Genomic DNA, 15,866 nt, shown 5'->3' on the forward strand with positions numbered 1-15,866 from the left:
ATATATAATCTTCCCTGATTGGCTTTTGGTTCTGACTTCAGAGGCAGACTGAGGTCTTTATGTAGCCTTACTGGTGATCATGCTCTTACCTCAGCCTAGTGAGCCTAGGGATGACAGACATGAGCCACCGCAACCTGCTTTTCTGATATGTTGATCAAATTTCTTCTCTAATGTTGTTCACTAAAGCCATGCAGTTTACTTTCCCTTGGCACTAGCCACAATATACGATCATTCGTTTCTATTTGTTAATTGGGGTTTTATTTGTTTGATTTTGATTTGTTTTGAGACAGGGTCTCACTAAGCCCTAGCTGTCATTGAAATTGCTATGTAGATCAGGTTGGCCTCAAACTCACAGATCCAACTGCTTCTACTTCCCAAGTGCTGGGGTTAAAGGTATGAGCCACAACACCAGGGTGAATTTTTTAATTTGTAAGGAAATTAAAACCCCCTCACCAGCTGAGCGGTAGTGGCATAGGTCTTTTAATCCCAGCACTCAGAGGCAGAGACAGGTGAATCTTGGAGATTGAGGTCAGCCGGGTCTACAGAACAAGTTCCAGGACAGCCAGGGCTGTTAAACAGAGAAAACCTGTTCAGGGACAGGGTGAGAGGAGGGAGAAAAAAAAAAGGAATTTCCCTGACTCAAAGGGAGGTTTAAAATGTATTTTCCCTCCACAAGGCATATAAAAGCTTAGAATCAGAACCTGCTATGGTAGTTTATGCCTGTAACCTCAATACTTGGGAATTTGAGGCAGGAGGACGGCTGTGAGTTCCAAGACCAGCCTCAGCCTGATTGAGACTCTATCTCAAAACACAAATTATGAATGCTCACTTGAAGTTCAAATATAACTAGTAGCATTCTTTTTTTTTTTTTTTTCGAGACAGGGTTTCTCTGTAGTTTTTGGTGCCTGTCCTGGAACTAGCTCTTGACCAGGCTGACCTCAAACTCACAAAGATCCTCCTGCCTCTGCCTCCTGAGTGCTGGGATTAAAGGCGTGCGCCACCACCGCCCGGCCAACTAGTAGCATTCTTTTCCTGTTTTTGTTTTTTGTTTTGCCGGGATTTTTGAGACAGCATCTAACGAATCCAGGTTGTTATGGAACTCATAGCTTCATAGATGCCCTATTTCTGCGTCCTGAGTTCTGAGGTTAAAGACTTGGGACAGCACCCGGCTATCATAGAGCATTTTCATTTGGCAGTCTCTGAGGCACCCTAGCCTATTCTTACTTGTTCTTGGTTGTATATAGATCTAATAGGTTGTCAGTAATTGTTCTGTATGGATGGTTTTTATGTGCCATTCCAGTTGCTTTGACCTAACATTTACTTACCAGATTCTTCCCATTTATTAGTTAATTGCTCAAGAAAATTTGGGCAGTTATAGGGTAGCAACTAAACTTCTTTGTTTGCTATTTCTACTACACTGGCATTGTACTATCTACCATTTTCACATTACTTTTGGAATTAAGATGTTATGCAAAAGTTTTGCACCGTGCTTGGCGTACTAAGTCGCTCAAAACGGATTCAATAAATCCGGCGCACCGTTTTAGCAGAGAGCCAAAAGGCGCCTTGGAGGAGAATGGGTGGGGGCAGGGCAAATGGTTAAAATTGCATACCGGCAAGAACTTTAAGAGACACGGGAAAGAGGTGGAGCAAACAGTGAGTGATGCGGGAGACGGCCAATGAAGAGTCTGGGAACCACTCCCCTCCCTCCCTCCGTGCTTCAAATTCTAAGCTTAATTTCCATCCGGGTTCTTCAGCCTCGTTCCCGGGTAGTATAAAGATTGCTGTCTCCTTTGTTCGCCCTCGTTGCGCAGCAGTCCTAGCGTCATTTCTGTTCCGTTTCGAGACTCGGCAGCTGTCACTGGCGCTGCGCTGCTGGAAGGCTCCACTGGCGAGCTCGTTGGAGCTTGAAACGTCGCCGTCCCCTCGGGTAGGAGCCTCCTTCCCTTGCCAGGTTTTCCGTACAGTCCTTGTCACCTTAGGGCTCGAGATCATTTGTTTCCCCGGAGATAGTGGTGGCGGGCGCCATTTTAAGACGCCCAAAGGTGCAAGCCTATTTAAAGCCGACACGGTGGAAGTAGCACACTAGGGGGTCCATTATCTTGCGTGCGCGTCTGCAGGAGGTTTGGCTGTCGCCTGTCGCCTGAGGGCGGAGGGCGCAGCGCGCAGCTTTGTAGGTGGGGCGGGAAGCGGAGGGACGGCGGAGCTAGCACCGGGACAGCGCCTGTGCCGAGGATGGGCTGGTGGACTTTTCTGCAACTTCTCTGGTCCTGGCGGTGAGAGGAAGCATTTGGAGTTTTAGCTGCCACTGTCAGTGGCAAAAGTTAGTTTGTCCGGCGGTTGTTTGGTGGTTTTGGGTTGTATCCAAGTGTCGCCATTTTGTCTTTAACACGCGGTTTTTAATGAGTCTTAATTAGGTGCCAGCACAGGGAAAGAGTGTTAACAGTGTGTGATTTTGAGTTCCCTTATCTTGTGATTCCTGCACCGTTTATCTTTTCAATCGGATAGCAATCCTTTGTCGGGTTAGCTGCGGCGACTTTGTTCTAACTTAGGAGTTTTGCGCGGAAACTTACTAGGAAAAGTAAACGAGAAAAGGGCTTGGCCGTCACTTAGCGCTGCCGGCTGATGACCTTGAATGAATAGGAAGTCTTTTACACCCTTCACGGAGGGGAAGCAAGTGGGGTGACAAGTAACGGACTGTTTAGAAGATGACAAATGAATACAATAGGCGGGTGTGGTGGCCAACTTCTGGCACTCTTGAGGCTGCTACCTTGTATAAAGTAAAATACATTCAAAAGTAAAAGTTGCCTTTTCAGGTGTTGTAAAGCAGTTCGTTAACTAAAAGCGGCCGGGCAGAGGAAGAGGATTGGCTAATTAGGCAGGCCCCTTTAAGCTGGTTAAAGAAAACTTCACTGCACTGTTAACCAAAAGTATTTCAGTTGGTTTTCTACTGTTATGGAGGGTTATCGGAGTCTTTCCTTACGAAGGAATAAAGATTTTAATAAAGCCCGAGCCATGATTAAAGCTGTTCAGTAAACTTAGGGAACTTTCTCCAGAGATGATGATATTATTTTTCAGCAGCCTCCTATCGGTTGGAAGGGAAAATGGTTGAAGCAGATCGCCCAGGAAAGCTCTTTATTGGTGGGCTCAATACAGAGACAAATGAGAAAGCCCTTGAAGCAGTATTTGGCAAATATGGACGGATAGTGGAAGGTGAGTTATCTAAAACTATCCGCTATATTGTTATAATGAGAAGACGAGCTATGATGAATTTGAATCAACTGATGACCAAACATGATAATGTGTTTTGTCCTCTAAGAAGTTCTGAGCTTGCTTTTGTGAAGTTGCTCCGGTGATTTGATTTGAAGGAAACTAACCGCCTCCCCCCCTCCAACTGTTTTAGTGCTTTTGATGAAGGACCGAGAAACCAACAAGTCAAGAGGATTTGCTTTTGTCACCTTCGAAAGCCCAGCAGACGCAAAGGATGCTGCCAGAGATATGAATGGAAAGGTGTGGTTGTCTCTTAATAAAAAAGGGGTTTCATGGTGACAATAATTTCCTAGTGACAAAAATACTGTTGTCCAAGCATGGGTCCAGAGCAGCTTTGGAATTTTCGTTTTATGTGTGTATAGCCAGAGACTTGATCGTAGCCATTAGTAGTACTATCCTGAATTGTATTGTATTGTTTTTTGTTCAGTAAGTGGAGTGGAGGGGGGTGTCTCCATAGTCTTGACTATATATAGACCAGGCTGACCTCAAACTCGGGTCTTCCTGCTTCTGCCTCCCGAGTGCTGGAACAAAAGACCAAGTCTCTATTGTGACTTTTATTGTGAGTCCACAACCAAAGTTTGTAGCAAATGGTAAACATTATATGCCTAACAAGAGTTTCTCAGTTTCTTCTAAATAATGATAAAATTTACTTTTTGTTTTTCTTTTCTTTAAAAAAATAGTCCTTAGATGGAAAAGCCATCAAGGTGGAGCAAGCCACCAAACCATCATTTGAAAGTAGTAGGCGTGGACTACCTCCACCTCCAAGAAGCAGAGGCCCTCCCAGAGGTCTTCGAGGAGGAAGAGGAGGAAGCGGAGGAACTAGAGGACCCCCCTCACGTGGAGGACACATGGGTAATGATTTGATTGGAACTCAGGCTTGGTATTTAAGTTGAAAGCTGGAGACCCACACCTGGGTCTTTTCTTTTTGAAAGGCTGAAACAGTAGTTCTCAACCTTCCTAATGCTGAGACTCTTAAATACAGTTACTCATGTTGTGGTGACCTCCCCCCCACCACCATACCCTTATTTAATTACTACTTTGTAACTAATTTTGCTCAACCATCTGATATACAGAATATCTGATATGTGACCACTGTGAAAGGGTTGTTGGACTTCTAAGATCACAACCCACAGGCTGAGAGCTGCCTTTGAAATGGAGACTGCTCACTCCGTTATTAGTGTAGTGTTGATGACTTGAAAATATGGGAGGCCTGAATTAGAGTTAAACCTATGGGCCAAATAGTCTTACTTAAGGAAAAAAAAAAGAGTGACGAGCAGGATTGGGACTACTTTTCCTAGTCTGCTGGACGTCTGGATTTTGGAAACAGTGTCTCCCTTATTAGTTCAGGCTGGTCCTGAACTCTTGTCATGCTTGATCTTGCCCAATGGAAAACAAACCTAGCCTCCCCAACTAAGCAAAAAAAAAATGTTTGCTGGGCAGTGGTGGCACCTGCCTTTAATCCCAGCACTTGGGAGGCAGAGATGGCAGAGATCTCTGAGTTCGAGGCCAACCTGGTCTACAAGAGCTAGTTCCAGGACAGGCTCCAAAGCTAGAGAGAAAAACCCGTCTCGGAAAACCAAAAAAGAAAAGAAAAAGACGCACATAATTCTTTGTGTTTTTTCCATGGGGCAAATAGTTCTTAGTCTTCTTGAGTGTTAATGGTTTGTTCTTGACTATTGTGTTAATGAAATGTCTTTCTATTCTAATATAGATGATGGTGGCTATTCCATGAATTTTACCATGAGTTCTTCGAGGGGACCTCTTCCAGTTAAAAGAGGACCACCACCACCACCACCACGAAGAGGGGCTCCTCCCCCTAAAAGATCAGCACCTTCAGGGCCAGTTCGTAGCAGCAGTGGGCTGGGAGGAAGAGGTAATTGTTGGATGCATTGCAATAAATCTGTGCTGCCCCCATGGCACTATGCTGAGGCCGGGCATGGGGGTGCATGTCCAGCCTTAGCACTGGGGAAGATAGGATTGACATGAATTCAAGACCTCCATGGAGAGACCCTGGTTTTTATTTTTGTTGTTTTAAATGCTTGGCCAGTGAGACAGCTCAGTGGGTCAAAACGTTTGCTGCTAGTCGGGCGCAAGAACTTGAATCCACTCCCCGATTCACAGGCAAAACTGAGACAAGTTGTCCTCTGGACTGCATTTGCATCACAGTGTGCATATTCCCCCACCGTACACACATGAATATTTTTAATGCTTATGCTTAAGACTGATTTGCGGATTCCAATTAATCTCATATTCATAATTAATAAGCATTGAAATTATGTGACTAGGAAGCTTCCTGTTTTAGCTACATAGGGTATTTGATTAAACCGCTGTCTTGTCTAGCCTGAGTGTAACATTCACACTTTAGTTTTTTTTGTTTTGTTTTGTTTTTGTTTTTGTTTTTTGTTTTTCAAGACAGGGTTTCTCTGTAGCTTTGGAGCCTGTCCTGGAACTAGCTCTTGTAGACCAGGCTGGTCTCAGAACTCACAGAGATCCGCCTGCCTCTGCCTCCCAAGTGCTGGGATTAAAGGCGTGCTCCACCACTGCCCAGCCACACTTTAGTTTTTTTTTTAAATATTTATTTATTTATTATGTATACCACTTTAGTTTTTTTTTTTAAATATTTATTTATTTATTATGTATACAACATTCTGTCTGTGTGTATGTCTGCAGGCCAGAAGAGGGCACCAAACCCCACCACAGATGGTTGTGAGCCACCATGTGGTTGCTGGGAATTGAACTCAGGACCTTTGGAAGATCAGGCAATGCTCTTAACCTCTGAGCCATCTCTCCAGCCCCACACTTTAGTTTTTTGATGGCTAGATTTTGATAATGTTTTTTTTTTCTCCTTTAAGCCCCCGTGTCACGTGGAAGAGATAGTTATGGAGGCCCGCCACGAAGGGAGCCCCTTCCCTCTCGCAGAGATGTTTATTTGTCCCCAAGAGATGATGGATATTCCACTAAAGACAGGTAACAGACAGTGCAGTTTCTTTTGTGAAGAATTAGTGTTGGACACGAGCACGTCAGAGGCATAAACCAAATTCTCTTTCTGTAGCTATTCAAGCAGAGACTATCCAAGTTCTCGTGATGTAAGAGATTACGCACCACCACCAAGAGATTATACTTACCGTGATTATGGCCATTCCAGTTCACGTGATGACTACCCATCCAGAGGCTATAGGTAAGCAGCTACTTGCATGGTTTCTAAGTATTTGCTGTAAAACTCATGCCTCCAGGGATTGGCAGGTGACTCGGCTGTTAAAAAGCACCTTCCAAGTAAGCCCTGCAAGCCAGTATCAGCCTTGAAAGCCATGGCAAGGTGAAAGGGGGAGAAGAGGGCCCCAAAGTTGTCTTCTCACCCCTGCAGGGTCATCATAGCAAGAACATGTCTCCTCATGCTCACACAGTTATGGAGAGCTAAAAAATGAACAGATTTGACATTTCTACTTTTTAAGGATTTGGGGGAATGTTTAAAGTGTATTTATTACATTTATATTATAAAATAAACATGTAACTTAGGGGAAATATATATTTTTTTTAATTAAAATTGCTTTTTATTTAGTGATAGAGATGGATATGGCCGGGATCGTGACTATTCAGATCATCCAAGTGGAGGGTCCTACAGAGATTCATATGAGAGTTATGGTAAGATACTGGTTAAGGATCTTAAATATCACCAGCTTGAGGTTTTAGGTTCATGAGCTGGATTAATAGGCTGCGTGGTGCTTGCTTTTAAAGGGACCTTTGCTTGCTTTCAAGGGGTAACTTTATCAGCTGGGCTTTTTCCTAGTTTTGTGAAGGACTTTTTGGTTCTTTCCTTGTTTCCTTTTTTGTTTCTTTTCGTTTGAGGCTGTTCGCTTGCTTTGGAGGGGATTTTGCTTGCTGAAATTGGCAGCCTTATGTGTTTTCCCTCAACAGTGAAAATACAATTTTTAAAAAAATTTATTAACAAGATCAAATATTTACCATTGCAATATGAAGGAAACTCAACAGTTCAAAATTGCAACTTATCACTGGAAAGTGGCTGAGTGTCTACTCTAAAATAACAAGCTGTCTGGAATGTCCTCTTGAAATACACAACGTCTTCAGTCTTTTCAAACAAACATTAAACTCAATCCATTTCCGTATCTCAGCAGATGAGCAGTTCCCTCTTATGGCCAGCAATGGTACAGTTTAAAACTTCCCAGTTGAGAAAGTAAACTTATAATACAAGAATTCTGTAAATTCAGATTTAAATGTTGTATATATACAATTTATAGTGTTGCCATATTACCTGACCATTGACCCTGCAGGTAACTCACGTAGTGCTCCACCTACACGAGGGCCCCCGCCATCTTATGGTGGAAGCAGTCGCTATGATGATTACAGCAGCTCACGTGACGGATATGGTGGAAGTCGAGACAGTTACTCAAGCAGCCGAAGTGATCTCTACTCAAGTGGTCGTGATCGCGTTGGCAGACAAGAACGAGGGCTTCCCCCTTCTATGGAAAGGGGCTACCCTCCTCCACGTGATTCCTACAGCAGTTCAAGCCGCGGAGCACCAAGAGGTGGTGGCCGTGGAGGAAGCCGATCTGATAGAGGGGGAGGCAGAAGCAGATACTAGGAACAAACAAAACTTTTGGACCAAAAGTCCCCATTCAAGGAAACAAACAAAAATGGAACCTTTCTGTCATAAAGTACCCAAGGACTACTAAAAGGAAAAATTGTGTTACCTTTTTAAAATTTCCTGTTCCCCTTAATAATTTTTATGTTCTTGTGAGGAAAAAAGTAAGACGTGTTTAATTTTATTTGATATTATGAGTTGCTTTCAACAAGCAATTGTTAAATGTGTAAGCCTTGACTTGTACTAGTGTTGTGATTTTTCAAGTTAACGTGTCCCTGACGGCCACTCCTGATTTTTCTCACTAACCGAGAAAAGCAATCCTAAGATTTTCCACAAACCTAAGCCATCTAGATGGCCTTTGTTCTGCTGAGCGATGAATCGCCCTGCCTGCCTTTGCAGACAAGCTAACTGGTAGAGTGGGTTGGTTGGGTGTGCTCCTCTTAGGATTTCAGGATCTCAGGATGTCTTCCAACTGAAATCTCAATGATGACAGTATAAAAAAAAAAAAAAAACCTGAGACCAGATGCCTAAGAATGTGCTACTTGCCCAGAAACCCCAAAAAGCAAATGGATGCTGGCCATATTTTGCTTTTCTGACATTTCCTTGGGAATCTACAAGAACCTCCCTTATTCCCCTCCCCTAGTAAGACCATTTAAGTGTGTGTTAAACAACTACAGAATACTAAATAAAACGTTTGGCCAAAACCAACCATGAAGCTGCAGAACCGATGCTTGCTCTTACTGTTTCAAATTTTTGCAACTCTGTAGTGTCTCACTTTTAAAGGAACAGCTTGATTGCAAAGGAGAAAATAGATAAGCAATGAAGTTATCTCCAACTTCCTAAAGGCTTATGACTTCTAAAAAGTGAATCTATCCGCATTCCACATCAGATTTAAAGCACCAAATGCCTGTGAAACAGCAGAGATGGTAAGCAAAGCAAACTAGTTTTTCCGTCTAAGTCGAAATTGAACACTTCCCTTCCTCATAGTACAGTGAACGGTACTGTACTTCATGGCAATGGAAATGCCTTCTAGATTAAAAAAACCTTTTGAGAAAAAAAACCCACAAATGTTCAATAGCATACTAGAAGTCTTCCAAATTCAACACTTGGAGTTTTAAAGCATGTATGAGACTTAAAGGCATTAATGCAGCTGTTGTTTATCAATAGCAATCTGGGAATTGGGAGGGGGTGATTTTTTTTTCCACAAATTTTTGATGAAGACCTTTAAACATGCTTCACGTTTTGACTTTTTTTCAAATTAGGTTTTTAGTCAATATAAGAAATGGCTTAGGATTGGGGTCCCCCTCTCTGGCCCCTATAAGCCATTGCAAACTTGACCTTTAGTTGGATGCCTGACTTGTTTTAGTTCTATGAAACTACAGTGTATGGAGAAAAATCTTTTGCAAGTGGTCTTTAAAACAGAAACCTGAGGCAGCATGACCCAGGTCCAGCCATGAAGTTGAAAAAGATGCTCTTGAATGTAGTAAACTTGAAGACCTCCAACTAAAAATCCTTAGACTGCACTTTATTCCTTCAAATGTTTTGTCAGTTCAACTTATGGATTTAACGTGGCAGTGCACCATTGGAAAAGAATGAGAATCCATAAGCCATGCGACTTAACCATTTAAGCCATTCCAGTCCATCCCAAGCCAGTGAACCTTCCACCAATTAAGACAAGTAGTAGAACATGAAATGATCCATTAAGCTACAAGTCTGAACTTGCCTGTTCTCTCTGGGATAAAAGGGGCAGCTATAGGCAAGTGTTTAAAATCTTCCTTTAGAGAAATAACTAGCTTTCATTTATGTAATTTTTGCAGGTTGATCCCGATGGTCATACGTCACGGAGTGCTGATTGGTTCACAGCAGATTAAGCTGGCCGGAAGAAAAAGTCAAATGTGCAGGTAAGTGTTTGAAAGGAGTATCCTTCAAGGTTTAAACACTGTAGCTTTGTCATTGTGTGGCTATGGCATTATTAGCAAGTATTTTTCGACTCCTAAATTGTCTATAAACAGAACTAATGTTCAACTCTGGGCATGAGGATGAAATTGTTTTGTCACTGAAAACCGAGCACATGCATTTTGAGTGAAGGTATATAGATGTATGCTCACTAACTAGAGTACCCATAGGATGGTACTTCTAGCTGTTTCTGAATTAGCTAGCACCAGCTCTTTGCCTGCAAGAGTTATTGTGGAAAGAGCTGTCTAGTTCATGGTTTCCTGTGTGAGCAGCGTTGTATGAATTGCATGCATGCTGTCAGTGCCTGCTTGTTTTTAATGGGCTGGTTAGTGATACGGCTGCCACTGCAACTTCTGAATGTCGTGGGCACAGTGTGGCAGGGTATCTGATTTTCCTATTACAGTGCTGATGCCTACGGTAATTGTAATGAATATGGGCGCATTTTGAAGCTGGCACTTTAGAGCTAATACTTAGACTGGAGAGAGCAAGTTGTGCGCACTGAAGGAGGAGAGCGGGTTGAAGTGCTTTGTGGTGTGAAATACTCTGTAATTTGATCACATGCTTTTTTTGCAGAGTTGTTGAAGCAGAGGAGAGCTGAGGCTAAGCTGCAGCAGTTACATACCCAGTGCCCGTCAGAATTGGTTTGGTACAGGCAATATAGGGTTTTCCTGTCCTCAAGGGAGGGAGGCATCAGTGTTGGTTAGACCTTAGTTAGGGAGTGGTGATTGCTTAAAACTGACCAAATGAAGAGAGGGAGACAAAGAAATTGGTAAGTGGAGGTACCTACCCAAGAAGTTCTCATGGCTCTTTGTGTAGATTCAATAGTTTAGGCAAAGTAATGGGGCAACTCTGATGATGATCACTGACTGTAGGAAAATTGAATTAGCCCGGACTGTATCTCCACGGTGGAGTGCTTTTTCTAAATACCAGTGAAGCCTAGCGTTCAACCCCTAGAATCACTCTCACAAAGGAAAAGAACACTCAGTCAGAAACCTAATGCTTCAGTGATAACTTTGTCCACTCATGTCTGACTTTCAGAGAGTAAACCATTTGGGGGAATTAACTATATCAGGAAAAATACTCACACTTGTCCTAGAAAACTTAGAAGGGGCGGAGCAGTGCCAGAAAATGAAAGTAAAAACTTTTGAAACATTGTTAGGATCGTGGAAAGCAATTGAAAACAAATATAAGTCACAAGGTCATGATAGTTTCCCCTTTACCCTCAGATGTCAGTCTTGGAAACAAATCATGATACAGCTCTAGTTCATCACTTTGGGTTTGGGAACTAAGCGCTGGGAATGCAAGTGTTGATGTTCTCAAAGGAAGCAGGTTGAGTTAGTTGTAGGGTTAAAGGAATGAATTCAACTTCTGAGATTTTTCTTAAGAGTCATCTAGTGCTAGCTATTATGATTAGGAAGAATGATCCAAAATTTTAAAACCCCACTGGTCACATTTCTCATCAGATGAGGTCACTGAGTGAATTTCAGTAGTTGTACTTTGAAGAACATCTCTTAAGCCTTTCATATTCGGACGATTCCCTGAGTAGGCGCTTCTGTCAAGACCTTTTGGCTCTCGAGCAAGCATTTTTTTCTTTTACATTTTTTTTAGAGTTTCTTAAAGATAGTTTAGTATAGGGAATACTACAGTTAATATAAATGCTAAATTCAAAGTAAGGAGTGGGTAGAAATTATCAAGAGAACTTTTTGACAAATTAGAATGTACAGACCCAAGGGCCTAAAGTCTATAATTTGAAAAAAAAAAAAGTCCTTGATTCTTCTGGCTATCCACTAGTCATAAAGGAATTTGAATAGTACAGGAAGTGTGGTTTATTTGGTAATTGGATGTAGAGCTTAGGTATTATAGATCACTTTTTGAAATGTTTTGTATTGAACCCCAATAAAACTTGAACATGTATCTTTGTGGTGTTGGGATCTTTTTTTTTTTTTTTAACACTTTTGAAAGTAGAAATTCATTTTAGGCTTTCCGGTGTTTGTTTGTTTTCTTTCTTAATTTTCTTTCCTAAACTTGAGTTCTAGGGCACTGCTGATACTTAATGTAAGGGGCCACCCAGAGTCCCTGAGGTGGGCAGACCACTGGCCTTCCTTTATTGTGTTGTGTTAACGTTAGATAAACATGGTCATTCAGATGATATTGTTTAGTCCTTAACCTAAAAATGAAATGAGAGACCTATCACCCCGAAGAAGAGGATATCATACACTGTCGTTTACCAAGAATTTCCCCTGCTGCTTCTACCTTGATTTCCTGCATATCTTGGATGGGTAGGGTCAAGGGTAAGGATGGGTCAGTAAGAAATTGTCTATGCTATTAACTTTCAGTCCTTTAGTGATGCTAATAGGAACCAACCCGTAATGATAAGCTTCTGTGTGGGAGGTTTCTAGTTTATCTGTGAAGTATAACTTTAAGGGTGGCAGAAGGCTGGCTTCACAAAACTTCATTGGCAAACATAGTTAATGACCTGGTCAGACTGGGAACCTGAGCTCCATCCCCAGAAATCAAGTGAAAAGCTCTGAATGGAGGTTCATTTGTATTCCTAATGTTCAGGGGATAAAGACAGAGGGGATCCCTGGGGCTACCGGCCAGCCAGTCTACTCTGTCCTGTAGTTTTAGGTTTTGTTATGGGGATAACACTTTCTGAATCAATTTTTTAGCATGAGATAGGAAAGTTGAATGTATTTCTTCAAATACAGATAGCCATTTGTTTAAGTGTGTTGTTGCAAAGGCTACTGTTAAGTCTGGAGCATAGCCCCAGCCCCTGGCATCCATCCCAGCCCCCTGGCCTGGGAGTTGCATTGGTCTGGACTCCAAATCCCAGCATGCCAGGTCCTGACCACTCCCACAGGGTATTTAAGTGGGCTCTCAGAGGAGATACCTGTTCTGGGTTTGCATGTGCTCCCCGCTTCCTGTCTCCCTGCTATGTGCTCAACCACCCAAGAGCGACATATTTAATAGAGATTGAACATTTTAATTTGGTTTGATCTGACCTAATTAGATTTCTTTGTGCAGGTGGAGCCACCCGTCCTGGGATTTTTTTCCTAAAAGCTACCCTCCTACTTATTTACAGTTGCTTCAAGTTCTTTCCCCACTGTGTAAATCTGCGCCTGCAGATCAGTGCTCATGGACGCTACATGCGCCTGCAGATCAGTGCTCATGGAGGCTACAGGCATCAGACCCCTGGAACTGGAGTTAAATCCAAACTCACGTCCTCCTCAAGGACAGTATGCGCTCTGAACGAACCATTGAGCCATCCATCCAGCCCTTTTCTTTGCTCTTCTGAAATGAGTGGGTGTGTGCTCCTCTTTGTCAGAATGTGCCATCTAGGCTAGGGGTGTAGTCACAGGCCTTTAGTCCCAGGATGCTGGAGGCAGGGGCAGGCAGGGCTACACAGTAAAACTCCAACTCAATAAATAGGGGACTTACGTGTATGCTCTGAAGGCTTTTTGACCCTGAGAGTTTGTTGGAGAACCATGGTAACAATTTCTTAGAATTAGTTCTTTGTAATAGGCATGGGAAGTAATGGAGTTCATTGTGGGATCTGTACACAACTTGGTTTTTATTCTCTTCTATCCCCGCTGCTGCCCTCTTGGTAGTCCCCTTTTAATAACCCCTACTTAAGATCTATTTCCCCTCATAGTCTCCTTTCTAGTTACTTTGCACCACATCCCTCTCTTCCACGTCTATATTCAAAATCTACACTCAGCCTGCCTAACAAGTACACAATCCTGGGTTCAGACCCTGGCACCGTATAGATTAGGCATGGTGATGTATGCGGGAAGTTTAGGCCAACTTGGCCTACATGAGACTGGCTCAGGGGTAAAGGTGTTTTTGCCACCAAGACGACCTGTGTTTGGTCTTCACGATCCACATGGTAAGAGACCATGGACTCCTGCAAGTTCTCAGACCAGCACATGTGCCTTGTGGCAACTGCATACTGCAGCCTCAGATTTTAAAAAAATACATTTGAATGAACCACAGAAATGATTTCTAAAAGTATGTCTTAATATGTTTTACAAATCTGAGATCTGTGTCTGACAGAATCTTTTTCCCTAAGGAAGGCTCCAACATATCCTTGCCTTGAAGGAAATACACACCCCAGTGCCTGAGGGTATATAAGATTGGGCTTTTCAGTGTGACCTGTATGACTACCCAACTACCCTTGTAACACGCTCCAGGATTCAGTGCTACTGTGACGTGACAGTTCTGCTTGCTGTCTTACAGTGGTGACAAAGTAAAGTGCTCATCCCAACACTAAATTGGGGACAGTACACCTCTGCAAAGATTCTTCCCCGGATTCCTATGTCCACAGTGGTGTTCATTGTAGGTTACCTCCCCCACCCTGGAGTCTGCATTACCTGTCTCTAGGCTTTTCTTAGTGAGTTGAAATTCCAGCTTCAGCCTTACCACTTGTGGCATATGGGAGAAGTTAAGCTGGGGTTGATCACTTGAAAGCGGGTTGGTAATATGTATCCAAAGGTGGAAATGATTGAGTTTTGGAGACAGTTTCCTTGTGTAGCCTTGGCTCTCCTGGGACTCACTCTGTAGTCTAGACTCCAGCCCTTGCCTCTCCAGTGCTGGGATTAAAGGTGTGCACCACCACCACTTGACAATAACTATTAAATTTTCCTATTTTCCATCGACTTCCCTCTTGTTTTATTTTCAGGACTGGGCTTTGCGGGAGGGACCCAGTATCTTATGTGAGATTACCCTTTTGTCAGGGACTGAACGTTCTCACCAGCTGAGGCTTTTCTTCCGGGTTAGTCATGCTCCATGTTGTTAGCACCCTATGATTAGTTGACATAGGGTTCTCATTCTATTTGTGCTTCGCTCACAGTCCCCCATCAGCCACTATTTTAATGCAATATATGTCATTTTGTGTAAGATCTTATTAAGTATTTATTGGTTTTGTTGTTTTTTGAGACAGGTTCTGTAGACCGGGTTGGCCTCAAAGACAGATCTGTCGGGATTAAAGGTGTGCCACCACCACCTGGCTGACCTTGAACTGTTGACTCCTCCCTCTTCTTTCCCCTCGGGTGTGCTTGGATTATACTACCACAGCCAGTTTATAAAGTGCTAGGAATAGAACTAGGGCTTTGTTCATGCTAGGCAAGCACTCTACCAAGTTAGAGCCCCAGTCCTCTGTGGAAGCTAAGCAGGTATACTTTAGATAACAATCTATAGTACTGGTATCTCTTGTTCCTTATGAACTGTTTGCCACAAGTACTTGAGAGGTTTACCCAGAGGGCAAAAAGGAATCTAGTCCATCACTTCAGGTTAGAGCATAGTGTTTATTCCTTGCTGATATACTGGGCCATAATTTGCCTACGCCTTCTTCCCAGCTTGATTCCTAAGCCCTCAGGTTGTGTGCATGCTCAGATCATGCTGACATTTGACCCTGGCTGTGAGCCTAATGCTCTTTGAATGAGGTTGCAGTGAATGTAGAGGAAGGTAGTGTGTCAAAGAATCATCCGGGCAAGTGTCTGTGGCATTTAAGCCGGCGGCTTATTCTGTAGACTGTAGGGCAAGCTGCTTCAGCTTCTGCTGGGAGGGGTCCAAGCTTCAATGCCCTGTCACATGAGAGACGTCATAAGATTCAGTTGTCATATTCAGAAGTATCCATCATAAAGTTCTAAGAAATAAGCTTTGTAGATCCATGGAGAAAGCCCTCTGAGTCCCAAAGCAACTTGTGCTGGCACTTGGTGCACTTGAGCTTGCCCAGTCCCTGTTTTGAAGGTCATCCGTTCTGCTACCACAGTGCAGCAGTCACTTGGGATTTCAAACATTTGTGTCAGTTGGTCCTCTATGAGTCACAAAACGTCGCTTGATTGTGATGTCGCCGCCTGCCAGACATTGCTAGCCACTCCCTTCCCATCTGCAAAGAGCACTGCTCAGACTGAAGGCATTTAGTTAACAGTCCCCATATGCTATTGCGGGTTTATCTCTTGATACTAATTCATTATCAGGCTGGATTTGAGGAACGATAACATAGTATTTTGTACAAGGAAAATTTAATATAAAGAATTCTTTA

The 15,866-nt window shown here is 43.0% G+C and overlaps 1 protein-coding gene, 1 non-coding gene and 1 pseudogene across 2 annotated transcripts; 2 read left to right on the forward strand and 1 right to left on the reverse strand.

Moving 5' to 3' along the window:
• Nucleotides 1-1,992, reverse strand: part of LOC126512134 (transmembrane 9 superfamily member 2-like) — a 140,231-nt pseudogene extending 138,239 nt beyond the window's left edge.
• On the forward strand, nucleotides 1,747-11,737 carry Rbmx (RNA binding motif protein X-linked). The gene is made up of 10 exons (XM_050159668.1): nucleotides 1,747-1,927; nucleotides 3,079-3,210; nucleotides 3,401-3,507; nucleotides 3,948-4,119; nucleotides 4,979-5,140; nucleotides 6,120-6,234; nucleotides 6,320-6,445; nucleotides 6,827-6,909; nucleotides 7,557-9,768; nucleotides 10,397-11,737. The coding sequence occupies exons 2-9, from the start codon at nucleotides 3,102-3,104 to the stop codon at nucleotides 7,865-7,867; spliced, it is 1,185 nt and encodes a 394-aa protein (XP_050015625.1). The 5' UTR covers nucleotides 1,747-1,927; nucleotides 3,079-3,101; the 3' UTR covers nucleotides 7,868-9,768; nucleotides 10,397-11,737.
• LOC126512136 (small nucleolar RNA SNORD61) lies at nucleotides 3,258-3,329 on the forward strand. Its single transcript, XR_007594914.1, has one exon. It is a non-coding gene; the product is annotated as a small nucleolar RNA SNORD61 (small nucleolar RNA).
• Nucleotides 11,738-15,866: the final 4,129 nt, after the last annotated feature.

Source organism: Alexandromys fortis, unplaced genomic scaffold (genome assembly GCF_014885135.2).
Source record: "Alexandromys fortis isolate MF-2015 unplaced genomic scaffold, M_Fortis_MF-2015_v1.1 scaffold_95, whole genome shotgun sequence".
NCBI classification, from domain to species: Eukaryota; Metazoa; Chordata; class Mammalia; order Rodentia; family Cricetidae; genus Alexandromys; species Alexandromys fortis.